The sequence below is a fragment of the Acipenser ruthenus genome, chromosome 12 (assembly GCF_902713425.1).
Source record: "Acipenser ruthenus chromosome 12, fAciRut3.2 maternal haplotype, whole genome shotgun sequence".
Classification (NCBI taxonomy): domain Eukaryota; kingdom Metazoa; phylum Chordata; class Actinopteri; order Acipenseriformes; family Acipenseridae; genus Acipenser; species Acipenser ruthenus.
Window position 1 is genome coordinate 32,050,891 of NC_081200.1, and position 25,419 is coordinate 32,076,309.

A 25,419-nucleotide genomic window follows, 5' to 3' on the forward strand; every position below is an offset into this window, starting at 1 on the left:
TCTGCATTTAATAGACAGTTCAACTACAGAACACATATAACACAGTTATGGAAATAACTTTGGGAGTTTTCAACACCTTTTGTTTTGCATTTCCCTTCTATTTTAATCTATACAGCACATTTGTCTCAAGGAAAGACTTCATACTCATGTCTGTTTCGATATATCAGTTCGAAGGACAGTTGCTTGTACCAGTGCAGGTCATGTCAAAATAGATGTTTATTATACATATTTAAAAATGTCAAAGTTTATGTTTGACATATCTTTTGTCTGGAGTTGCAACAGTAGTTCAAATGAAACTCTGCCCTGAAACATAATTGAGCTTGAAAAAGAAACACTTATTTTGAAATGGAACTAATTTATCTTATCAGTTTTATTTTTTTTATTTTTTTTTATTTTTCAAGGAGGTGTAGTTCACTCCTCCCTGAATCAGGAGGTCAGTGCTTTATGGTGTAAGAGGGCACTAATGTATTGAAGGCGTCTCACTGTAAAACCAATAATCTGCTTATTTTAAGATGGGAAAAGGTATTGGTTTCAGCATTGCTGTCCTTGACAAAGGTTGCCATTTGCAAAGAACACAGAGATCTTTTAAAATGGTCTGAAATGGAAATATCTGTCATTTGAATCCTTCCACACAGTAAAGTTTAAACCAAACTATAACCAAAATCATATTCTTCTTAACTTCATACTTCCACTCTATATTATGTATGATTAAGATAACAGACAATGTAAGAATAAGCCTTGGTGTTGTTTAATATCTTCCACACAGGCTAACACCACCTTTGAGGAGCTGGAGAGACTGAGGATCATGGGGCTAGCCTGGGAAGAAGTGGGTCCTCAAGTGTGGAACTTCTTTCAGAGCAGTGTTCAAATGAATATGATCCGAGTAAGTCTTTATTTAAAATAAGCCTCCTTCCTGCTGTTCTGATAGTAAGGCATTGTGATATAACTGAACACAAACTATGCTATCAAAATCTCAATTTTCCCATTTGAAATATAGTTCTAGAGTTAGTTCATTTCTGTTGTATTTTCAGCGTGATGGGAAATTGCACACTGTTGGTAATTGAAAGGAACCATATTATTGTCTTCAGCCTAACCTTGAAAAAAATAATAAAAACTACATTGGACAAATATTTCAAAATGTAGAGGTGTTTTTTTTTTTTTAAATCTGCTGTAACAAATGCCTTTTATTTTGGCTCTTCTATTCCCAGGATACAATTAAAAACCCTACAGTGAGCGGTTTCATTGACAGACATCTTGAAGATACAGAATTTTCATCCAAATATATTCTTAACTTTCTCTACAATGGACCCCCGAGCAGTCGACCAGAAGACATGATGGACTTTGATTGGAGAAACATCTTTGATGTGACTGACCAGGTCATCCGCCTCTTTAACCAATACGGAGAGGTAAGGGGGTCCAGGGTAGATTCACTCCAGCTCTTGGTTCAAGGTCTGGAAATTGATTCCAATAAAACTCCTTAAAAGTGTACATTTTAAGAAATTATTTTCTTGTGGAATTCAATTAGTCTTGCCCTTGTCATGCCTGGTTCATTTAGCACCTGCTTTCAATGTAACCTTCTAAATTCTAAATCTCCCTAAGGGGAGCACCCCCACCCCTATTATACGTGATCATTGTCAGAAACAGAAAATAAATAAATACATAAATGTTATTTTGTCTGGCTGCTTCAAAGTTTGTACTTATTGTTTTAGTAGAAAAACACAGGAAATTCCTGCTAGTGAGATACAAGTGTCTATACTTTGGTGCTGTGATCTGTAGTGTTTACACACGCCCCATCAAAGGTCAGCAATCTGGAAACTGGAAATCCACATCCTAAATAAATTCTCCCGTAAGGCTGTTACGAATTGCATTTTAATTTGTTAAAATTTCAACAACTGGTTTAGGTACAATTTGGTCCTGTATAAAGTATCAATCAATGTGACCACTCTGGTAAATCTATATGCTCACATGCTGTCAAGTCTGTTTTAGTCAATCATCATTTGAATGTATCAATATTCCCAATTTGGCTAACCTGGGCAAATTATTAGAATCATAAATAGCAACTTTCCCATAAAGAAGACAAAACATTTTTTCAGATAGATATTTTCACAGCACTAACAGTTTAGTTAAAAGGGTTTGATATTTAGACTAATTCAAAGGTGGACAACTAGAAGTTGAAAATATACCAACCTAGTGTTTAAATGTAGAATACCTATGTGGTGTAAACTTGGAAAGTTTTATTTAACTTGTTTTATTTAATTGAGTAATGTGGATAACCTTTTATTACAGTTTGAATAATCGTGTATTTCACTACTTTAGCTAGGAACAATCCACACCTCCAAAGCGTAACCTTTTTTCGTTGCCTCCAGTGTCTGAATCTGGATAAGTTTGTAGGCCATTCTGATGAAGTCCAGCTGACCCACCAAGCTGTGTATCTCCTACAAGAAAACAAGTTTTGGGCTGGAATTGTCTTTCTTGACATGTTCCCTTGGACCAACAAGCTGCCAATGCATGTGAAGTTCAAGATCCGCATGGACATTGATGTTGTGGAGCGAACCAATAAAATCAAAGACAGGTAAACATTGGCTTGCTTTTATCCATTCAGATTCAAGCACACAAAGACAATGACCAGACCCAGAACACTCAAGTAATCCAGAAAAAAAAATGTTTGGGTATTCTTGAGTGCTACTGTACGTAATTTCAAGTGCTGACACAAGTATGAAGGTTTAGTTAGTGTTGCAAATTAAAAAAATTAATCACGTACAAATAACATGAGGAATACAAGTGAACCCCACCCCCAACAACCCCTTTTTAAAGAATATGGCCCTAATTGGCTTTAATATAGTTTATTATAAAGACATGTTCTAAATATTGTAACTCTTTTCACACACCCCTAATATTAGGAAAGCAGATGTGTTTTAGCATTTTAACAGGCAGGCACTCATCCAGGCTTCCGCCCACTCCATCTGCTTGTGCTGCCGAGTCCAGCCTGTGTGGAATCCCCCTCTGCTGTAGTGAGATGATAACAACTTTTCCATTGTCTCAGTTCCTATTGCTGTTTCCTCACCAGATACTGGGACCCTGGTCCAAGGGCTGACCCCCTGGATGACCTGCGTTACATCTGGGGAGGGTTTGCATATCTCCAGGACATGATTGAACACGGCATTATCAAGAGTCACACAAATAAGGACGTGCCCATGGGGCTCTATGTACAGCAAATGCCATATCCCTGCTATGTAGATGACCTGTAAGTGAAAAGGGAGACCTTTATTGATTTGTGTTTGCATTTTTTATAAGGTCATTCATACACTTCTATTATACTCCAGTGTCAACCCTTCCACCAGTATGTCTAGGCCTAAATAAAACAGTGAGAGAAAGTACCAGGGAGTTCCAGCTACTTACTGTACTGTAGCAGGGCTGAGGCCTTGGCAGTATGATAATGTGTACAAGTTAATTTTGCAAACTGTTATTCATTCCTTAATTCAAATCAGAACGGTCTGATAAATAACATTATTTTACTTTAAAACATTCCTTTTGTACCCACTTAATTGTGTTCTTACAACATCAACATATCTATAAATATGATACTACTACTACTACTACTACTACTACTACTAATTTATTTTTCTCAAATAACCTTCTCTCGTAGCTTCATGCTGACTCTCAACCACTGCTTCCCCATGTTTATGGTGCTGGCCTGGATCTACTCTGTCTCCATGATCGTCAAGAGCATTGTGTTGGAGAAGGAGCTACGGCTCAAGGAAACACTAAAGGTCATGGGCGTCTCTAATGGTGTGATCTGGTACACCTGGTTCATCGACAGCTTCCTAATGATGGCCACCAGCACAGGCATCCTGACCTTTGTCATCATGGTAGGAGCGTGTGATTAATGTCTGTGTGTACACAGAATAGCAAGTACTGGTTCACTCTAGCAAAACAAGGAGTAGAACTGCTGTGTAGATCTGGCCATAAACTTGTGAACCTTCTAAGCACCTGTAATAACAATCAGTGCGAGTTAAGAGTTTGCCTGCAGTTATTATGTTAATAGTGACATCTAGTGGAGGTATATAAATTATATCATTTTTTTTTAAATAACTGAAATGTTCTGTTGTTATTATTATTATAATAATTTGAAATATGACTTTTAAAGTTCATCTCAAACTGTTTACTAATTGTAGTTAAATAATGCAATACATTATCTTGTCGTCTTGTTCTCATTTCTATTACAAATCCTGACTAACAGAAAAAAATACTTTATTCAGACCCTTTCCTCAGCTGGGAAGAATGTTTTGTGTCCTTGTCATCTATTAACATTGCTCTGTCTGCTTTAGGAAGGAAATGTGCTGCACTACAGCAATCCTGTCATCGTTTTCCTGTTCTTGTTGACGTTTACCGTGGCAACCATAATGCAGTGTTTCCTGATGAGTGTCTTCTTCAATAAGGCCAACCTGGCAGCGGCCTGCAGCGGCATCATCTACTTCACCCTCTACCTGCCACACATCCTCTGCTTCGCCTGGCAGGACCGCATCACCAAGAACATGAAGATACTGGTGGTACACACCCCTTACCTGCTTATCTTTTTTATTTGATAAATGCAGACAAAAACTATCGAGGGGGAAACTATAAAGCTATAAAAAACAACAACATCCCTAACAGTGCATATGCATGTTTTTGATATTATGAATTTTGCTATCGTCATTGTTTTTCAGAGTTTGCTGTCTCCAGTGGCATTTGGCTTTGGTACAGAATATTTATCCCGCTATGAAGAGCAGGGCCTTGGGCTGCAGTGGGATAATATCTGCACCAGTCCATTAGAGGGCGACGACTTCAGTTTCTTATGCTCCATCAGGATGATGGTTTTTGATGCTTTTCTTTATGGCGCCCTGGCATGGTACCTTGATAATGTGTTCCCAGGTATGGTCAGTGCATTACATGTCATGTAATATTTGTACATGCTAATTCCTGCTGTGTGAATACATTTGTCTGAAGCAAAGTTGTCCAATTATTTGCCCTCAATTAAGTTGTAAGTAAAGTGTAAAGTTAAACCAAATAGACTTGTTGGTCTGGATTGTGGAAGACCTTCTCAGCTCCTTCACTTTATTTTTTCTCAGGTCAGTATGGTATAGCACGGCCTTGGTATTTTCCACTCCAGCATTCATACTGGTCAGGACCCGAGCCCTCTCTGCCTGAGAAACCAGTCCCCACAGAAGGTAAGTTGATAGGTTGATCTCTTTCCTGTAATAGTAGTTTTTTCAACTTTATTTTTCTCATAGCCTTTTCCAATCATTTTAAATTTCATATGTTTCTTTGAAAGATAAAGGAGAGATAAAGGAGATCAAGGATGGAAAAGAGGAAGAGAAGAGCCAGAAGTCATCAGAGAAGTCGGTGACTGAGAACAAAACCGAGAGCAAAGAACCGGCGAAGAAACCCTGCAAGCACAAAGAGAAGCAGGAAAAGGAAGAAAATGAGAAGGAAGAGAAGCTAAAGAAAGAAGCTGAGGCAGAGAAAAAGGATGCTGAAACTATTCCAGGTAACCTGGTTAAAAACCAATAGACAGCATAAACGGGTTGGCAAAGTCAGTGAATGCATGGTAAATTATTGTTCATATTTTTAATCAAGGCACTTTGGATGTTAGTCCAAATTGCCTTGCTGTAGTAAAGATTGGAGCCAAAACACTCCTGTTTTTTTGTGCTCCTGTTCCCATTCCACGTTTTAGCAATGAAAGAAAATGTCCTTGGCTTTGTTTGCTCTGCTACACTTGCTTCGCTCAGGCCTGGAACATAAACATGGAAATTGGTTAATATTTAATGTACACGCCAGTTACAATAAAATGCATTCCTTTCCTCTGATTCAATTTGTCTTTCCGCTTATTACAACCTCTTTCTCTCCCATGCTGTTCCAAGTATCCCTAGTCACTGTTTCATACTTGCCAACATTTGGAAACTGTTCAGCAGGATGCCTGGGGGGACACATACACGCAAGCACTCATTATCACAAAAGTAATAGACTTACTACGCCCATGCCCCTGAATAAATACATAGATTTTAATACAGTCACTGTTAAACAAGCATTGCTTTGATAGATGCCATTTTCATTTGCTGAACCAGACTTTATTTAATATATATCTCAAAACCTTTAGCATTGCGCTTCCCGCGATCAACGAATGCTGTACAAAAATGAAGCTAACCTCAGTCCTTCACGTTCCATTGGCTCCCACATTTGACTCAAAATGATACACATCAAATCATATTGCAGCAGCAGTGAGGAAACAATACGCTTCAGCAATATGACTGGATATGACATATGTCAATAAACTGAGATCCGGTCATGTCAACACACTACCCTGCCAGGCAGTGCTGTGAAGAATTTCCAGGGACATTTGCTAGGAAATCGGGATTGTCTCGTCCATATAGGGACTGTTGGAATGTATGCTGTTTTTTTTTTTTTTTTTTTTTAACCCACACCCACAAAAGTGATTTTATGCAATAAGGGTGAACAAGGAATCCACCTTAGCAACTGGATTAGCACCACACATTTGGTGGATAATGAAAAAACCATTCAGACACATAACAGGCCAGACTGTCTTGGTCTCTATCGGATCTCTTGTGTGCTTCACAGGTAACCCTTTCTTCGAGGCTGAGTCGGCAGGCCTGGTGGTCGGGGTGGCGGTTCAGGACCTGGTGAAGACTTTCGATGGCTGCAGCAGGCCAGCGTTGGACGGGCTGAACATAACCTTCTATGAAGGGCAGATCACTTCTTTCCTGGGACACAATGGAACTGGAAAAACAACAACCATGTCAGTTCTCATTTTTATATTTTGACTGCATATGAAGTTGCATCATCATTTTTAGAAGTATTCAAATATGGGTCTTTTTAATTTTTTAATTTGTATATTGTTTGGAGTGAGATTTTGACTGCCAACCCCCCCCCCCCCAAAAAAAAAAACATTACCATTTACATTGTTTCTGCTTCTTATTGCAATATGGGTTGTCTAATGTGGTTTACTATTGCTCAACAGATGGACTTGCATGGCTATGTTACTGATAGATTGTTAAGCAGTGATAAACATTTACTCTTTGCTTCATGATAGATGGAGCATTTACATACTCGAAGACTCGTGCAGTCAAAGTAAACAAATACATTGTGTTGCTTGCAGACAGGTTTAAAGGCTTGGTTCTGTTTGGGTGGTTTATCACTTTTATTTGTGAATTAATGATTACAACACAAACACACAGAGTCAGCACCCTGTGATAATGCACAAAACAGATGTGATAAACCGCTCCCTCCTTACATCTCTGATAAAACCACAGAAATACTTAATGATGGGGACCAGTGAAAAGTTTGTTCATATGCTACGCTCCATGTGTTAAACGTGTATGTTTCCCTGAATTTGCTTTGACAATAAAATAGAAGAATAATGTAGTTGAATGTTTTGTGTTTAAATACATTGCTGTTGTTTTAGGTCAGTCCTCACTGGTTTGTACCCCCCAACCTCTGGCACTGCTATCATCAAAGGGAAGGACATCCGGACGGACATTGACACCATTCGACAGTCCCTGGGCATGTGCCCACAGCACAACATCCTCTTCCACCAGTATGTGCTGGTTAAGGGTTAATGGACGGTGTTCTCGATTATGTGTACTGATGTGACGTAGTGATGTTTCAATAAGACATTGATAGCTGAAACAGGGAAAAAATAAACACTACAGTTCTGTTTATGGCACTGAAAATTGTCTGTAGTGTCCACTGGCATTCTGAAAACTTTTATAATATTAAATATTATTAAATACAAGACACCTAATGTAGTACTAGCATTCCTACGCTGGAATAATACAAGCTATTAATACAGCTTACTGTAATACACAACCCTACATTATAGTGAAACTACTGAGTGGCCGGTTGCATAACGTATTACATATAGGCCTGTCACACATTGCCCCCTTTCTAAGTTGGTAACCTGAATGTATCAACAACACCCTTAAATTTAATAAACACTTAAGGGGAAAAATAATATTAGCTTTAGGTGTTTTAAGCAAGTGTCCACAGGTTATTCTTCTAAATTGCCATAGCAATTGAAAATAGATTTAGTGTTAGGTGCACTTTGTTTTATATAACAAATGTAGCTGCTAAATAAAGTTTGCTGTTTTACTATTTTTCCACAGCCTAACAGTAGCTGAACACATTCTATTTTACGCCCAACTGAAAGGGAAGCCGAAGGCAGAAGCTGAGAAGGAGGTGGAGGAAATGTTAGAAGACATTGGCCTCCCTCACAAGAAGAATGAAGAGGCACAGAACCTGTCAGGTACAGTACTCAGCTCGCCTTTAAACTGATTATCACTTAGCTTTCCTCTCAGTCAAAGATGAGCCCCATAAATGCAGTTCATATAGGTTTAATATCATTCAGTGCTTCAAAGAACCCTAAAAGCTCTTAAGTTTGGGGAATTACATTGATTTTAGTAACACAGTAAAACCTCTTACTATTTTTTTTATGTGAAATCATTCACTTTTTGTAAAATTGGTTCAGTAATTCTGTTTAGTGTTTAATTGTCATTTAATTGTTTGTGTTCACTTTTTTTTTGCATTTAACAGTTTTAATGTACTGTCATATTTCAGGTGGCATGCAGAGGAAGTTATCTATAGCCATGGCCTTTGTTGGGGGAGGAAAGGTGGTCATTTTGGATGAACCCACTTCTGGAGTAGATCCTTATTCAAGGAGATCCATCTGGGATCTGCTGCTCAAGTACCGCTCAGGTAAAATGCATAGCTCAGCAGCTACCTCTAGTGGCAAATGAATTAAAAATATTGCGTACATAAATAGTGGTGGTATTTGGCAAGTACAGGGCCCTATTCTCAAAATGTTTTGTGGATTTTGTTGTTGTTTTTAAAGCCCATGTTGATTCATTTAATGAAGCTTGCAGTTCATTAAACTTTGTTCAAACTGTGTAGAGAAGGTCTATTCATTTTTCAAAGCACTGATAAACATAACAAAATGTTTATGAAAACCCTTCAAAAAAGTCCTTAAAAAACAGTCCTAAAGATTTGTGAATTGGACCTACAATGTAGTATCAGTTTCCCATTGCTCTCATTCTTGAATTAGGAAAGTATACATGAATAAAGGTTAATAATGTAGTTGGCCTTAGCATTCCCCCTACAAATGTTGCAAACGACAAGTATCATTAAAAAGGTTTTCACAGTGCAATACTTCCAGTCAGCTGTGTATTTGTCATGTGGAGGTTACCGCATGGCCTTGGTAATGGTCTCCAAACCCAAACCCTGTCCCCAGGCAGGACCATCATCCTGTCCACACACCACATGGACGAGGCGGACCTCCTTGGAGACCGGGTGGCCATCATCTCCAAGGGGAAGCTGCTCTGCTGCGGCTCCCCCCTGTTCCTGAAGAACTGCTTCGGCATCGGCTTCTACCTTACCCTGGTGCGCAGGATGAGATGCGTCAAACAAGACAAGAAAAAGGAGGTCTTTACAGTGATTTATTTACAGTTTCCTCATCCGCATGTTATACCATACATAGCTTCGGATGGCATACAGTAGCGATACTAAAAGGAAATGCATTTAGACAAAATGTTTCAACGAGACATTATCACTGTCCCTTTGTGTTACTTTATTCCGCTTTTGCATCATTATCATTTTCTTTTTCTCATTTCTCTCAACTAACTTAGAGTGAATGTGGCTGTAAACCGGATTGCTCATGCTCGTGCTCTACTTGTACCAAATTCAAGAAAGATTGTCATACCCAGACCCAGACCCAAACCCACACCTTCGAACAGGAGATGGATGGTAATATGCTGTCTAATCAATGAACCATTACTGTATATGTATATGGAAATATGACCCTAAACCCTAAGCTCTAAACTTAAGCCTAACTTAAACTGATAAGCTGACTTCAAAGATGCCTCGTAATAAACTTTCCTGCGAAATGTTCAACAATTGTGACAAAGGGAGAAGTTTGGATTCCATGAACATTATAATGATAAAACAGTAGGATGGTAACCCTCATCCGTATGTTTGTGTCCTGTCCTAATCTTGCTCACTTTTGGACCCTTTCGATACCCTCTCTGAAATCATTCAGCACCCTATTGATCCTAACCGTCTAATTGCATTATTTGGTATAACACCATCTGACATTTCTTTTTTTTTTTTTTTTTTTTTATAAATTTAGTCGTCGCCAATTATTTTTACCCCGGTTTTCACCCCAATTTAGCATGCCCAATTATTATCTGTATCCCCGGCTCACCGCTCGCAACCCCCCCGCCGACTCAGGAAACGGAGGCTGAAACACGCGTCCTCCGAAACGTGCTCCTTCCAAGCCGTCATTTTTCGCACTGCAGATCCACAGCAATGCTACCAGACCTATAGTGCCGGAGGACAACACAGATCTGGCGGCTCCGCTGCAGAGCCACAGGCGCCCTATCGGCCACAGGGGTCGCTGATGCGCGGTGAGCCGTGGATTCCCCTGCCGACCTAAGCCCTCCCTACCCGGGCAGTGCTCAGCCAATTATGCGCCGCCCCCTAGGAACTCTCGGTCACGGTCAGCTGTGACATAGCCTGGATTCGAACCAGCGATCTCCAGGCTATAGGGCACATCCTGCGAGGAGCGCCTTTACTGGATACGCCACTCGGGAGCCTATATCATCTGACATTTCTTTAACGAAACTTCAGTCTGACTCTTTGTCCTTCTCTACCCTACTGGCTAGACGCCTGATTCTGTTTGCATGGAAACAGGCTGCCCCGCCCACACATGCTCAGTGGCTGAGGAACCTTTTGCAGCATCTAAAGCTGGACAAAATCAAATATACACTTCGTGGATCTACTGACAATTTTTAATTAACTTGGCATGCCCTTCTATCACATACTAACTTCGGTTTCCACGGCTCCCCATGATCTATACCTATCTATCTACCCTTTTTCTCTCTTCTGAATGCAAACTGGCTGCTTGCAATCTCCCTCTCTCCCCCTCCCTCTCTCCCCCTTCTGTTTTTATCTTTTTTGTCTCCTAAATAAAATTTCAAAAACAATCCTGGCAAATTGAGAATGATAAATGATTTAATGATGCTTATGTATTATATTATTATTTGAAATGTGTCTATTACCTTTGTTATTTTGTAATTCATTGTGTGTAATTTCTTTACTAAACAAAATCAATAAACAGAATTAAAAAAAAAAAAAAAAAGTTGGAATTTATGCGAGCCTGTCTGCCCCACTCTTTTGTTGTAGGTGACATAGAGAGTATAACCAGCCTGATTCACCACCACGTTCCGGAGGGGAAGCTGATCGAGATGACTGGTCAGGAGGTGACGTATTTGCTGCCCAACAAAGACTTCAAGCACCGGGCCTATGCTAGCTTGTTCCGGGAGCTGGAGGAGACACTGGGTGACATGGGACTCAGCAGCTTCGGGATCTCTGATACCTCACTCGAAGAGGTAGGGGAAAAACATAATAATAATAATAATAATAATAATAATAATAATAATAATAATAATAATAATATATATTTTTTTAATTATAGTTATATACATGTTTTTTTTTTGTTCTTCAGATTTTTCTTAAGGTTACTGCTGATGCTGAAACAGCCACAGGTGTGGGGAACCCAGGTAACCATACAACTGTGTTTAATGGATTGTGACTCCAGGCCTATAAAAACATTATTTCCAATTGCAAACCACATCAGATGCTGTATCTTTGAATCCAGCTTTGTGTGATATTATTCAAAGTGGCAATTCAACAGTCCGGTAATAAATTCACGTTGAAGGGAAAGGGAACTCTCAGTGTGACAAAACTAGTATAAACAATTTACGTGCTGTCTAGAGGTTTAATGAAATAGTTCAGTTGCTGCTGGTGCTCTACTAATCATTTTGGAATGAGTTAGGATGTCTAATAGTGTGATGATCAAGTGTTTTATTTAGCATGTGTGTGTTTGATTTGTGCAGTGTCTGTATGTCTTGTTAACCCAAACTGTAGAAGAGTGGATGTTGCAGCACAGGAAGTCTCGAACAAGTGTTGCTGGAGAGAACAAGGTCACTGTAAACGTTGAAGCTGCAGAAGGTGAAATAAAGCAATGCAAAGCTCTGCTGCAGAGCACTGCTACTGCTAGAGCTGAGACTGGAGCAACCTAGAGGATCACTGATCCACACCAGGATTACAATAAACATTACAAAAAAGAGACTCCTCTGAGGCCAGATTAGGAGACACTGGGGTTAAGTGCATTTACCACCCAGGATTTCCTTAAAATGACTGAGGACCTTCAGGTTAGCCATCTCTGGAGTTCCACCACATACCAGGATAACATGTTGGCTCCTCTTGTCTGTGCAAAGTCATCTTTAGCATAAGTCCATGGATTTGTTTTGTTGATCTGGCAGCCATTTTTTCTAGGGATCATTGACGTGATGTCACTGTCATTGCCACTGTAAAAATGTTTTTAGGTTTAGTGTAATATCCACTGGTAGTGAAAATGGCCACTTGAACAATACATTTTTACTTCTGGATAATCCACTTCACATGGGCAAGGGGATGATCCCTCTGGTAATGGTGGCCAGGAAAATGTGAATTGCACTCGACATCATTGCCTGCTGATTTTCTGTTTATTCTTTCATGGTAGACAGAAAGATAAATAATGGGCGAACTTTATCTTCCACTCATAAATACAACTGCAATTTTGTGAGCCCCAAATAATTGCACTTAAAAATGCCATTTCTGTAGAGCAACTGGCTTCAGAGACGTCACCTTAACCTGTGATGTTCATGGTAAACTTGGCTGCACGCTCAAATAGCTTGTTAGTGCGAAAGCGGTAGTACTGCAGCACTTTTTAAGCTTGCTTTGCGGAATCATCTACAGACTATAGTCTTTCTAGGTTTTGTTGCTCCTCATTTCTGACTATGCAATCACAGTTTTTGTTGAAGACCATATCAGAAATTTGTTTAAAATATCACAGATACTAAATAAGCATGTTGCCTCTACAAGCGTTTGAGATTATATTGTGTTGAGGAAACAGTGTTAATTGAAAAGGATAGCAGTTCAACATACATGCAGAAGTACAGTGTTTACATAGAAACTTCCAAGTAATACAACACTTTGTTGGCGGTCATATATTAACTGACATTAAATTCAGGTGCAGAGAATGCTGGGGTGAAGCAGTCAGCTTCAGCCAATGGGCAGAGGGCCCCTGAGAACTCTCCTAATGACGCGAGTGATGGGAAAGGCTCCCACCAGATCAAAGGTGTAGGGCTGGTCTTTCAAGCCCTTCTGATAAAGAGGTTGTACCATGCCACCCGCAGCCAGAAGGACTTCCTCGCACAGGTAGAGCCTCGGACTGCTATTTAAATAGGCAAAATCAGGAATAAAAATCACTTGGAAAAATGTTAAAGAGTACACTAAGAGACACATCATTCACTCTGTTTCAGATTGTCCTGCCTGCAAATTTTGTTCTCTTGGCTCTGATTTTTACCCTCATCATCCCTCCTTTTGGGGAATATCCCAGCCTATCTGTGCACCCATGGATGTATGGCAAGCAGTTCACCTTCTTTAGGTAAGAACCCCTGTTCACTTTACTATAATATTAGTATAGAGGATTACAACGACCACCAAGGGACTGATGAAAATGTTTGGATATAAGGAGATTTTTAGATTGTAATTGTACGATTAAAAAGTCCTGCAAAAACAATACATTTATTTATTTATTTATTTATTTATTTATTTATTTATTTATTTTCATTTCCCGCTTAACTAGTCAGTCCTTTTCAGCCAAGCTTTTGTTTGGTTTATAATCTAAGATAATGAACGCCAAGCTTTCTAGTTTGCTATATAATACATTATTAAAGCTTTAAGACCCTCCAAAGTTGACTCAATGGAAAACAAGAAGCAGTTTTTGCTTACATACACAGAGATTGTTGTCTCCTTTTAATAAGATGCAAGACTCGTGTCCCATCTGCTTTCCCATGGTCCGCATTGAAGAAGAACAAGTGTATTGACCCCCGTTCACGTCCCCAGAATGGAGCAAGGCCTTTTGCAGATTGACGATGCACTTGGTTCAGGAAGATACGCATGTCTTTGTAAACTGTGACTAACGTGTATGAAAACCTGTCTTAACAGCAACGAGCAGCCTGAAAGTGAGCCAATGAAGCATTTTGGTGATGTGTTGTTAAACAAACCTGGTTTTGGGACACGCTGCATGAAGAGTGAACCGTTAGCGTAAGTATTCATTGTTAATAATATAGAAATACAGTATGCTTAATGATAATATTAATAGTACTAGTCCAGTTTCAGCATACAGCCACCAGGGGGTAGATAATTCCTATATATATAGTATAGTATTGGTGCCTCTTGACAAGCAATATTGTATCTGTTCAATAACTGGTGAAGCCTTTGTGTTTTTTTTTCTTCTCTAGGAAATACCCTTGTAGTAATTCCACCGCTGACTGGGAGATGGAATTTATCCCTGTAAATGTTACGAACCTTCTGATGAAACAAAACTGGACTGAGACCAACCCTTCACCAGTCTGTCAGTGCAGCACCCAGGAGAAGTTGACCATGCTCCCACAATGCCCTGCAGGAGCTGGAGGGCTGTCCCCACCACAGAGACTTCAACCAACCACAGACATTGTACTAGACCTCACCAATAGGAACATATTTGATTACCTCGTAAAAACATACCCAACACTGATCAGAACAAGGTATTTTTGAGGCATGACTCTTATTGTATGTATGACATGCACACATAGATATTTTATATATGACTTAGTTATTATTTTTAATCAAAGTTTCACATTTTGTAATATTTATATATTTTTTTCTCTTACAGTTTAAAGAGCAAATATTGGGTCAATGAGCAAAGGTATTGTTTCGCTTTCAACTATTTAAGATTTGCATGAACTGTGATGTTGTATGGAAAGCTGTTTTTTTTTAATGTTTAGATTCAATAATTGTGATTTCAGCTTTTAAGAATCTTTTTATTGTTAGATTGAATACAGCAATTTGTCGTTTAGGTGCCTCTGTGGTCCAACTTTTGTTTAATGGATGGGCTTGCCTCTTCAGGTATGGAGGGATCTCTTTTGGTGGACAGCTTCCAGTCCTCGACCTCAACACGGAGTATGTAGCCGAGGTCTTCATGCAGCTGGGATGCATGCTTAATGTTACTGGGGTGAGTAGATCTCAAATACCTTGAGCAGATGTATATACAAACAAGCAAGTTACAATCCCTCCCTGTCTGGTTGTTTATTGTCCTCCCATCTGCAGCATTGCATTACTTTTAACAATATACACATTTTAATAACTGCTTATAAATGTGTTCTGTTGTACACCATAGTAAAGGCACTGTAGACACAGTACAAATGCAAAAAGGTGTGCTAAAGTTTAAACTTGCAAATCCAAGGGGAAATTGTCACTTTTCATGAAACCTTTACAATGAAAGGTTAGGTTGGTGTAAAAACTGATTGTATACATTTGTATAAAAATGCTTTTCTTAATCATCTTCTTACAGGGTAACTACTCCAAGGCAGTCTTAAGGGAATTACAGCCTTTCCTTAAATATATGGAAACTGAATATAATGTGAAGGTAAGGATTGTTATTCTACCACATCTCCACATTCATCAAGCTGACTTGCATGGCTTCATTTTAAAGTCTGCTATTTCGCCATTGTTCCAGTTACTGATCTCTGGGGTGACCCCCTCCCCAGCCAGTGTGTGATCTAAAAAGAACTCTCATTTTTGTGCTGCAGGTGTGGTACAGCAATAAGGGCTGGCATGCGATGGTTTCTTTCTTGAACATAGCCAACAACGCGATTCTCAGAGCGAACTTACCGAGTGGAGCAGATCCAGCCGAGTACGGAATCACCACCATCAACCATCCTCTGAACCTGACCAAAGAGCAGCTCTCTGAGGTCACTGTGTGAGTGTCAGACTGTGCTCTGTAGCATACAGTATAAATTAACAACATATTCCAATCTGGTTTACCAATGGATATAACCCATACCGTACAGCAAAAGCGAAATAATCCAAACTTGGTTCTATTACATTTTAATAATTTTGGGAAAATGAAAATGACAGGATGGAGACTAGTTGGCCTGTGAGGAATGCTGAGTCAATGTCGCTATTTAAAGAGGGCTTTAAGTCCTACAGCAGCATTCATTATGGTGTGATTTTCTTTTGGACACTGGACTTATGTAAAGATTTTCATCTGCATATTGATTATTTGCAAAATACATTTGTATTCATTTCCTGTTGGCTGGATGTAATCTTCCTTTCATTATTCTGTTCAGGCTCTCTACCTCAGTAGATGCCGTGGTGGCGATCTGTGTGATCTTCGCCATGTCTTTTATCCCAGCGAGTTTTGTCCTTTACCTGATTCAAGAGAGGGTCACCAAAGCCAAACACCTGCAGTTTGTGAGCGGTGTGAGCCCAACTGTTTATTGGATATCCAGCTTCTTCTGGGATATGGTATGTGTCAATTAAATACTTTATGTTCTAAAGCTATATTGAACTATTGCTTGTTTTTTGTACATATTCTGTTACCTGAGAAAAGATGTGTTAGAACATTAGGTTTTACATAAAGTGGTATTTATATTCTGTTTTTTGTTTTGTTTTGTTTTGTTTGACCAGTTGAATTATTCAGTGAGTACTGCTATGGTTGTTGGGATATTCATTGTCTTTGACAAGAAAGCATACACTTCACCAACTAATCTTCCAGCCCTTGTGGCACTACTGCTCCTGTATGGGTAAGTCACCAAAGGCTTTTCTGTGCTTACTTGAATCTTATAAATGACCACTGCATAATTAAAGCCCCAAATGCTTGACTGAATATTCAGTTTAAGCTGAAACAAATTTATTTTAAAGTGGTATTTTATTAAATGTGTGCTAAATGGAATTATTAGTTTGTTAAAAGCTGAACAGTATTATCATTTGCAATAAATCATGACATATTAACTCATCATTTTAAAGCCTGTTTTGAGTACTTGAACCAGGTTTGGCGTCCTTAAATAAACTGCCTTAAAATATTTTAAATGGAGGATGAGTAAAGCTGGCATAGATGACAACACATTATGGTAATTCCAAAGAACTAACTGCAGTTCTTTGTGTGATCTGCTGTACTGTTTTGTAGATGGTCTGTCACTCCGTTGATGTATCCTGCTTCCTTTCTCTTCAATGTGCCCAGCACTGCCTATGTGTCCCTGTCCAGCATCAACTTATTCATTGGCATCAACAGCAGTGCTGCCACTTTAATTCTGGAACTCTTTGAAAATGACCGGGTAGGTAATGAAAAGTAAGGATGCATCTTTATAGCTTTCATGTCAGTAAGGCTTTGAACCAAGCGGTGACTGATGTGTATGCCAGGTTTGGTAAGTGTGGGTTTCCAGTTTTAGAAGCAGTTGTGTACAATAATCTTGTGAATAATAGGGAAGGGAATGTTGATCCAACTTTTAGGATAGTGTTTATTTTTTTTATTTATTTTTTTAATACACACAGAACCTCTTTTAATAGCCATAATGGGCATAATCCTTTTATAATATTCAATTAACTGGGACATAGCAGCTGAAAAAACAGATGCTATTGTACATTAACCTGCTGCTGCCACACATTTCACAACGGGTATCTCAGAAACTATTCTAGTTACAGACTTCATATTAGCAGGGTTATAAAACATCTAAACCTCAAGCTAAATGTAGTGATTACATTTCTGGTATGTATCGTACACCTGCAGTAGACGTATAACACTGACAAAAACAGTCATCTAATATTGTGCTTCTCTTCTTTGCTGTTGACCAAAAGGTGAAGGCTATGTCGTTGACCCTTTTAACTGGAATTTTATTGGAAAGAATATTTTTGCCATGGCAGTTGAAGGCATTGTATATTTTGCCCTGAATATCTTGATCCAACATCGCTTCTTTCTTACTCATTGGTATGTTTGGTAGATTTGTAATTTTATGTTATACTGCAACACCTGAGTTTATTTATTTTAAATAAATTATCAAACTTGGAGAAAATACATTAAATGAAGATGAAACTATTTGTTTTGCCTCTAGGCTATCTCAGGGAAATACCTCTCCTATCATTGATGAAGACCAGAATGTTGCAGAAGAGAGGGAGAGAATGAACAAAGGAGGAAGCAAGAATGACATTCTGAAAATTAAAGACTTGTCAAAGGTGAGACGCATGAGCCAGGCAGTATTGAAAAGATGTTTTGTTCCATGCCACACATTCCTGTTTAATTTCATATGGCCAAATGCAAGTTTACAAACTCAAACAGTGAAGAATATTCTAAAACCAAGCACTGTACTTAAAATGCTTTTATATAATCACCAAAAACTTTGTCTTTCTAGACCTATGTAGGCAGAAGCAGACCAGCTGTAGATAGAATTTGTGTTGGGGTCCCTCCAGGAGAGGTACGTCGCTGTAACACCCATTTGAACAGTTTGATATGTGGGATTTAGAATACTTCATTGACTTGTTTTGTATGCTTCAACAGTGTTTTTTTTTTTTTCTTGTCCAGTGCTTTGGCCTGCTGGGAGTAAATGGTGCTGGAAAGACAACCACTTTCAAAATGCTTACTGGAGACACTGATGTTACTTCTGGAGAGGCCTCTGTAGTTGGGTACAGGTAAACAAAAGGATTTCAAAAGCTTTCAGAAGCTGAAAGGCAGATTTCATTAGCCCCCATTCTCACTCCTCCTTTTATTTGTTTATTTTTTACTAACTCTTTAACAAGGCTCACAGTTAAGATGCAATTTTCATAGCCAGACAAGTTAAATCATTTCAATGTATTCATTCATATAGAAGATGAGATTGAGAAAGACTTCTAATGCTTCAAAGTATAACTACTCATTCTACCTTTTATTGTTTTTATAATTATGGATGATGGATGATATTAATTTATTAATAAAATCAAGTAACCGTATTAATTCATTTCCATTCGGCCCACACCCCCCTACTGGGGGGATCTAATTTAAAAGCACTGAATTTAGTGGTTTTTTTTAAAATATTCCCAGTGTTGTAGATCTCCCTAATTCACCTGGTAGGCTATTCCATGCATGTATAAGTGTTTCCCACCTTTGGTTCTAAACTTACCTTTACTTGGCTTCCATGCAAACATCCAAAAGCATCCACAGATTCTTTTACAGTTAGGAGCCTCTTAATACTGTAGAAGTCTGTTTTGGTTTAAATGTGGGTATTTCCTTGTTTTTGTTGTTGTGTAGCATCCTGACCGACATCCTTGACATACATCAGAATATGGGATACTGCCCTCAGTTTGATGCCATTGATGATCTGCTGACAGGACGTGAACACCTCCAGCTGTATGCTCGTCTTCGTGGGGTCCCGGGGAATGAAATCAACAGGGTGAGCCCGGCATACACTGAGAGTCACTCTCTTTACTGCTGTGACACTGTCGTTGGACAGTCACATACTCGTGGGCCACACAACACAAAGTTAGGGCTGTCACAAGGATTCATTTTCTTTTTGTGAATTTAAGGTGTAAAATAACTTGTATTTAATTTTGCTGCCATTTATCTTTAAAGTTTTTTTTCTGACTTTGTTCATTTGTTCAGACTACGATATTGTAAATAGTTTATATTCTGTATTTTAATTGGGACAGGCTATTTCCATCAGACAATGTTTCGCTAATGAGGAAAGAATGATAACTCATTAGTCATGAGTGAAAAATAGCTTTTTTCCCCTGAGCGAATTTTTTTTTTTAGTTGTCTCATAATTGATGACCTAATTAATGAGCCTTAAAAAATGAAATTATTCTGACAAAAATAGCCATAGAGCCATTAAGGCACAGTACTGAGAAAAAATATTTAATGCAGAGCAATAAAACCTGACAGATCACAAAATCCCAGAGCCACTTTGGGTCATCGCTGAGCTGCAGGTGTTTTTAGCCTGTATAGGTTGCTTACAGTTGCCTTGTAACCCATGGTGTGGACATCCTACATTTTCCATCTACTATACTTTACTTTCTACAGACCCTTCACTAATTCACTGCTGGAAGTCAGATAGTCCACTTTAATCACAACTATAAATAAAGAACAGGACTTTTAGTCTGTTTTTACATGCAGCATTTGATCTCAATAGAACTGGGTAAAGCTGATAATACAAAATGTTACAGACGGTCCACAATATGCGAAATGTAAAGAACTTGAACATTCCTAATAAATGTTAAGAACCTCCTGATCCAATCCCCCAATGCATTTCAGGTGGCAGAGTGGGGCATCCAGAAGCTGGGTCTCGTTGACTATGCTGAACGCTGTGCTGGGACGTACAGTGGTGGAAACAAACGCAAACTCTCCACTGCTATTGCACTGATAGGTTGTCCTCCCCTAGTTCTCCTGGTAGGTGGGGCAATTGTATAACCATGTCATATATTAGTGTTTTCAAGTGCTGTATGTGTGAATAAAGAAATGTGTTTTAATTGTATTTCTGTATTCATTAGTAACTTACTATGAGGGACGGGTTCATACCTTTGATACTGTACTATAAATTATACTTGGTGTCCCGTGGAACTGCACATTAGGATGAGCCCACAACTGGAATGGACCCACACTCCCGACGCTTCTTGTGGAATTCCATTATGAGTGTCATTCGAGATGGGAGAGCTGTGGTGCTTACATCACACAGGTAAGGCTGACCAGTCTTCAGAGATGTATTAATTTGAAGAGATATTCTACCCTGCAGGGTGGCTTATCACTATAGTCATATGTTGCATGTCTTTTTTCCTTTTTTTTTTTTTTCTTTTTTACTGTCAGTAACTTAAGGACTTTTCCTCGAACTCTGATGGGCATTCGTAACCACTAAGTTAAGGTCTTGGTGTTCTTCTTATGCCCTTAAATTCTGGCTTCTGATTACCGGATTAATTATTTTTTTTCCAGAAGTTATTACTCATGCACTCATTGGACAATTTCTTCACACTAGTGACTCTGCATGTGCATTAAAATGTCATTTTAAAAGAATAATAATGAAGCAGACAAACATTACTGGACTTGTTTCCTACCCATTTCTTCACATGCTTTATGGAAACAGGTTACCATCTTGTCTCTGTTCACAGTATGGAGGAATGTGAAGCCCTTTGCACCCGTCTGGCTATAATGGTGAATGGAACATTTAAGTGTCTAGGGACTATCCAGCATCTCAAATACAAGTAGGTCATATTTTATTATAATTTTAAATTGCAGACCAGTATAAAGGTCTAAGAAAAATCACACTGAATTTAATCAATCGTCTTGCTTTTATTTCAGATTTGGGGACGGTTACGTTGTTACCATGAAAATAAAGGCAGCTAAGCCTGGAACTCCTCCAGACCTGAACTCAGCTGAAAGCTTTATAGAGGCAAACTTTCCTGGCTGCCTTCAGAGAGAGAAACACTACAACACATTACAGTACCAGATCCCTTCCTCGTCCCTGGCCAAGATCTTCCAGCTTATTGTGTCCAACAAGGAGAAACTCAAGATTGAGGATTACTCTGTCTCACAGACCACTCTCGACCAGGTACGCAGATACATTTAGGGCATGGATTGTGAAAGGTTGGAAAGAATGAGGTAATCAAATCTTTTAATACAGACTGAAATAGACATGAGTATCTGTTATATTGAATAAAAGTAAGGGGGCTCCCAAGTGGCGCATCTAGTAAAGATGATCCGCGTGGAGTGCAGGATGCGCCCTATAGCCTGGAGATCGCAGGTTCGAATCCAGGTTATGTCATTGCCGACTGTGACTGGGGGTTCAGGGGGCGGCGTAAAATTGGCCGCGCTCCACCTGGGTAGGGAGGGGATTAGGTCAGCAGGGCAATCCACGGTTCACCGTGCACCAGCGACCCCTGTGGCTGATAGGTCACCTGCAGATCTGCAGTGGAGCCATTCAGATCTATGTTGTCCTCCGGCACTATAGGTCTGGTGGCTTCGCTGTGGATCCACAGTGCGAAAAATGACAGATTGGCAGGAACACGTTTTGGAGGACGCGTGTTTCAGCCTCCGTTTCCCCGAGTCGCCGGGAAAATAGAAGTGGCTGTCGCCGCCCGGCTGAAAAAACCCGACCCGTCCGTCTTGCAGATGATACTGTGCCTTTAACAATAAGGATTGATTGTGCTTCTAGCAGACTAGATCAGTTGCGTGTTGCTGGTTGAAAAAAAAAATCTTGGAACCACATGACAGCTGTGTTACATCTTGACACAACATTTAACCAATCAGAGAGTTGAAGGGGCGGGTTTTCTGTGTTAAGCACTTCGAGAGGCTAAAACGGTAGACTGCTAAAAAAAAAAAAACGATTATTTTCACAGCAAAAATAGTGACAATGAATGCAGGGTTTTCAAAATAAGCCGGTGATCGGCGCAATCCACCGCCTAATACTATATTTTTTGTCGCATTATTGTACTGTAAGGTGATATATAGTGCATAACAGCTATACATATGCATATACCCAGGTGCTTGTAAGAAATATTGGGGGTTCATGTGTAGATGCTGTACGCCTTTAAGAAGAAAGGCATGATGGGATATTAGCGGAATACTTGTCAGCTGATATACAATTACAAATGCTTAAGTGCAGAGGTACTAGATTATTACAGTCCAATTTCATGCAAAGGTTACCGGTTTTTGTTGTTGTTTTTTTTTGTTTTTTTGTGTGAACTCCAATAAATCTACGTTATCTTTCCCCAGTCAAATAAGCACGGTAATTTACCATAATAAAAAACAGTAATGAAAAAGAATTTAAAACATAAGAGCAACCAGATATAGTCAACGAAAGACAACACGTTATTCAAATTCTTTGTCGTATTATATATTTTAGGTATTTTAGGTAAGTTTATTTTTCCGTTAAAAGTGCTCCCGGCTCTAATGTTCTGCCGCCCAGCTGTACAGAATTCCTGGGGAGAACCCTGTAATAATTGGGCATTCCAGATTGGGGAGAAAACCGGGGTAAAAACCATTGGTGACGACTAAATTATAATTATAATAATAATAATGATTATTATTATTATTATTATTATTATTATTATTATAAAAGTAGATTCAGGACACTACTAAATGCATTTGAAAAAGAACTATAAAACCTTGGCTTACCTCATTTGAAATGTCTCTAGCAGCCAGCCAGGATGTTTAGTAAGTTAGATAGGAATGTACAAACCGTATCCTACAGCTGTTGTGAGCAGCTGACTTCCTAAAATACATTGTTATTGAGATAATTGTCTTTTAAGGCGGCCATGTGAGAGACTAGGCTCATAAGAGCTAAAATGGCCTATATCTTGTGAACATGTGGACTGTCTGTAGCAGGGCAGCAGGAGAGAACCCTGCACTGTTAGAGGGTCACTAATATAAAAAGCCTGCAGCTCTCCCTGTTCCGTGTGGGTGTTTGAGGGGAGGAACGGGAGCGAGAGAGGAGAAAACAACTTTTTTGCCCTGTGAGCAGTGTTTTTGTGTTTAAATATTTATTTTAAATTTGTTGGAAAATAAACATAGCGCCGCAGTGCACGTTTGCACCCGAGCCTACCTGTGTGTGCATCAGTTCCTGCTTCTGGTCTGATGTCACCACCTCAGCCATCCCTGTCATACTATCAAATACAAGTAATACATTTGGGTGTGCCTTGGGAATCTTATCTTTGCAACACTATGCTTTCTGTAGGAGCCACTGCTCCCTTTATCCCTGAGCAGTTGAACTTTTCAACTGTAAGAGCTAAATTACAACCAGCCTTGATTATTGCTCTGCTCATCACAGGCTCCTCTCTGTTTTCTCAGGTGTTTGTGAACTTTGCCAAGCAGCAGACAGGTGAGGATGAGTATCTTACTTTGCACCCCAGAGCTGCTGGGGCAAGGAGGGACATGAAGGTATCTCCAGTCAACACCACTGCAAAATCATCATGAGGATGTGCCAATCGCACATGCAAATGGACAGTATTCAGTTTGTCTGATTTGGTAACAAGTGGCATTATACATCACATTTAAGAAAATTACAATACAGCTTATCCTGTGTCGTCCCTTGTCATAGAACACTTGCATAAAAAAACACAACCTTTTTTTTTTATGTTCAGTCGCAATTCCTGAGTTGATACGTTGTGTGATTTAATGGTACTTAAAATAAAGTATTTGATTCAACAGCCTTCATCAAAGAAAACTGAAAAAACAAATTATGGCTAATAACCTACATACAATAACCGAGTGTTTGTTGAAATTGGGGGTGCTGTTTTTAGCAACAGCACACTCATACAGTGCAGTATTTACTTATTTTAACAAATTCATTTCTCATTGCTTTTTACAGATTTGTTTGATTAAAATGGTCAAACGATACTACTACAGTATATAATATAAATACATATAGTATACAATAGGAATGGCACCTGAACAGTGAAAGAACTAGTCACTTCACTGGAAAACTAAAGAAAACATTTCATCTTTTAACTTTATGCAAAGCACCTTTATTTTATTTTATTTTTTATTTTGCTTTAAATGTGTGTTTAATGCTAAGAATATTTTTCACATTACAGTGCTAACAGGTAGGACTTTGCAAATAATCATACACAGGTAATGTAAATGTGCAGATATTTGCTGGACTTCACTAACAAGATTTTTTTTATAGCAAATAGTAACTTATCTATGAATTTGTGACCAAAATCATTAAGCATGTACAGATTTCTTTAATTTTAGTTAGAAGAAAACACACACTGTACATAAAAAGTAATAAATAAAGCTATAATTTTAAAAAGTAGTGTGTTTTGTAGTGCACATCAACATTATTCTTTGCACTTTTGTTGAAATGTTTGTTGATTTTGTTTGTCATTGACATTAACGCTATATATTAAACAGATTCCAAAGCACGTTGTTTTCATAATTATAATTTAAATAGTTTATTCAAAATGTACACTTTGGATACAAAAATCAGACTAATAGCACCTGAAATGTATGGCTACATTCGCCTGAAACAGAGAACTACATAAAGAGGCTCTTCAGTATATTCTTGGTTTGATTAGCAATGCTGTTATGGCACACATTCCATTACAAAGATTGTGAGTGGTAATGATAAACATTGACCACTTATGAGCAGATAATGCTCTGTTTTTAGCCCTACTCCAAGGGGAGTACATAGAGGAGTAAACCTTTCATTAGGACCCTCAATTAATTCTTGATGAGTATGTTATGAATTGCTAATTTTAATTGTGTTTCATCACTCTCACATGTAATAGACTACAGCTGCATTTTAAAAGAGACAAAATATCTGAATAAACGGATTTAAGTCACCAAATAACTGCATTTGTATATTATAAGCAAGGCCTTTTATTTTAATTTCTGTATTGGATGTCCAGGAAATGTATCCGTGTTTAAAAAATGTGCATATTATTAATTTCTCGTTTTGTGGGTAAATCATCAGGAGGAATATTGGGAGGGATGGATGGAAAAACAGCATTTGCATGCTGGGCCAAATTTGGAGTCTTGCTTATAAC

General features: G+C 38.8%; 2 protein-coding genes across 4 annotated transcripts in view; both read left to right on the forward strand.

Moving 5' to 3' along the window:
• The window catches only part of LOC117417235 (retinal-specific phospholipid-transporting ATPase ABCA4), a 30,934-nt gene extending 12,787 nt beyond the window's left edge, over positions 1-18,147 (forward strand). Inside the window, exons 11-41 of one of the 3 annotated variants that reach the window (XM_059034870.1) lie at positions 767-883; positions 1,209-1,406; positions 2,367-2,572; positions 3,068-3,244; positions 3,647-3,869; positions 4,329-4,550; positions 4,707-4,911; positions 5,109-5,207; positions 5,312-5,527; positions 6,616-6,793; positions 7,460-7,591; positions 8,160-8,299; positions 8,611-8,748; positions 9,281-9,471; positions 9,675-9,792; positions 11,230-11,435; positions 11,552-11,606; positions 11,974-12,057; positions 13,121-13,308; positions 13,413-13,537; positions 14,101-14,199; positions 14,397-14,681; positions 14,810-14,842; positions 15,043-15,148; positions 15,488-15,562; positions 15,726-15,895; positions 16,266-16,443; positions 16,606-16,721; positions 17,105-17,252; positions 17,773-17,902; positions 18,027-18,147. In XM_059034870.1, coding sequence (XP_058890853.1) covers positions 767-883; positions 1,209-1,406; positions 2,367-2,572; positions 3,068-3,244; positions 3,647-3,869; positions 4,329-4,550; positions 4,707-4,911; positions 5,109-5,207; positions 5,312-5,527; positions 6,616-6,793; positions 7,460-7,591; positions 8,160-8,299; positions 8,611-8,748; positions 9,281-9,471; positions 9,675-9,792; positions 11,230-11,435; positions 11,552-11,606; positions 11,974-12,057; positions 13,121-13,308; positions 13,413-13,537; positions 14,101-14,199; positions 14,397-14,681; positions 14,810-14,842; positions 15,043-15,148; positions 15,488-15,562; positions 15,726-15,895; positions 16,266-16,443; positions 16,606-16,721; positions 17,105-17,252; positions 17,773-17,865 — 4,521 coding nt within the window. In that variant the 3' untranslated portion in view covers positions 17,866-17,902; positions 18,027-18,147. Of the gene's footprint in view, positions 1-766; positions 884-1,208; positions 1,407-2,366; positions 2,573-3,067; positions 3,245-3,646; positions 3,870-4,328; positions 4,551-4,706; positions 4,912-5,108; positions 5,208-5,311; positions 5,528-6,615; positions 6,794-7,459; positions 7,592-8,159; positions 8,300-8,610; positions 8,749-9,280; positions 9,472-9,674; positions 9,793-11,229; positions 11,436-11,551; positions 11,607-11,973; positions 12,058-13,120; positions 13,309-13,412; positions 13,538-14,100; positions 14,200-14,396; positions 14,682-14,809; positions 14,843-14,993; positions 15,149-15,487; positions 15,563-15,725; positions 15,896-16,265; positions 16,444-16,605; positions 16,722-17,104; positions 17,267-17,772; positions 17,903-18,026 lie in introns of those variants that run through there. The other 2 variants (XM_059034871.1, XM_059034872.1) reach the window with 2 other exon arrangements.
• Positions 18,148-19,386: 1,239 nt separating this feature from the next.
• si:cabz01083442.1 (retinal-specific phospholipid-transporting ATPase ABCA4) lies at positions 19,387-24,795 on the forward strand. The gene is made up of 6 exons (XM_059034873.1): positions 19,387-19,426; positions 20,195-20,329; positions 20,512-20,615; positions 21,043-21,135; positions 21,233-21,482; positions 23,720-24,795. Exons 3-6 carry the CDS (start codon positions 20,530-20,532, stop codon positions 23,843-23,845), a joined length of 555 nt encoding a protein of 184 aa, XP_058890856.1. The 5' UTR covers positions 19,387-19,426; positions 20,195-20,329; positions 20,512-20,529; the 3' UTR covers positions 23,846-24,795.
• The last annotated feature ends 624 nt before the right edge of the window (positions 24,796-25,419 follow it).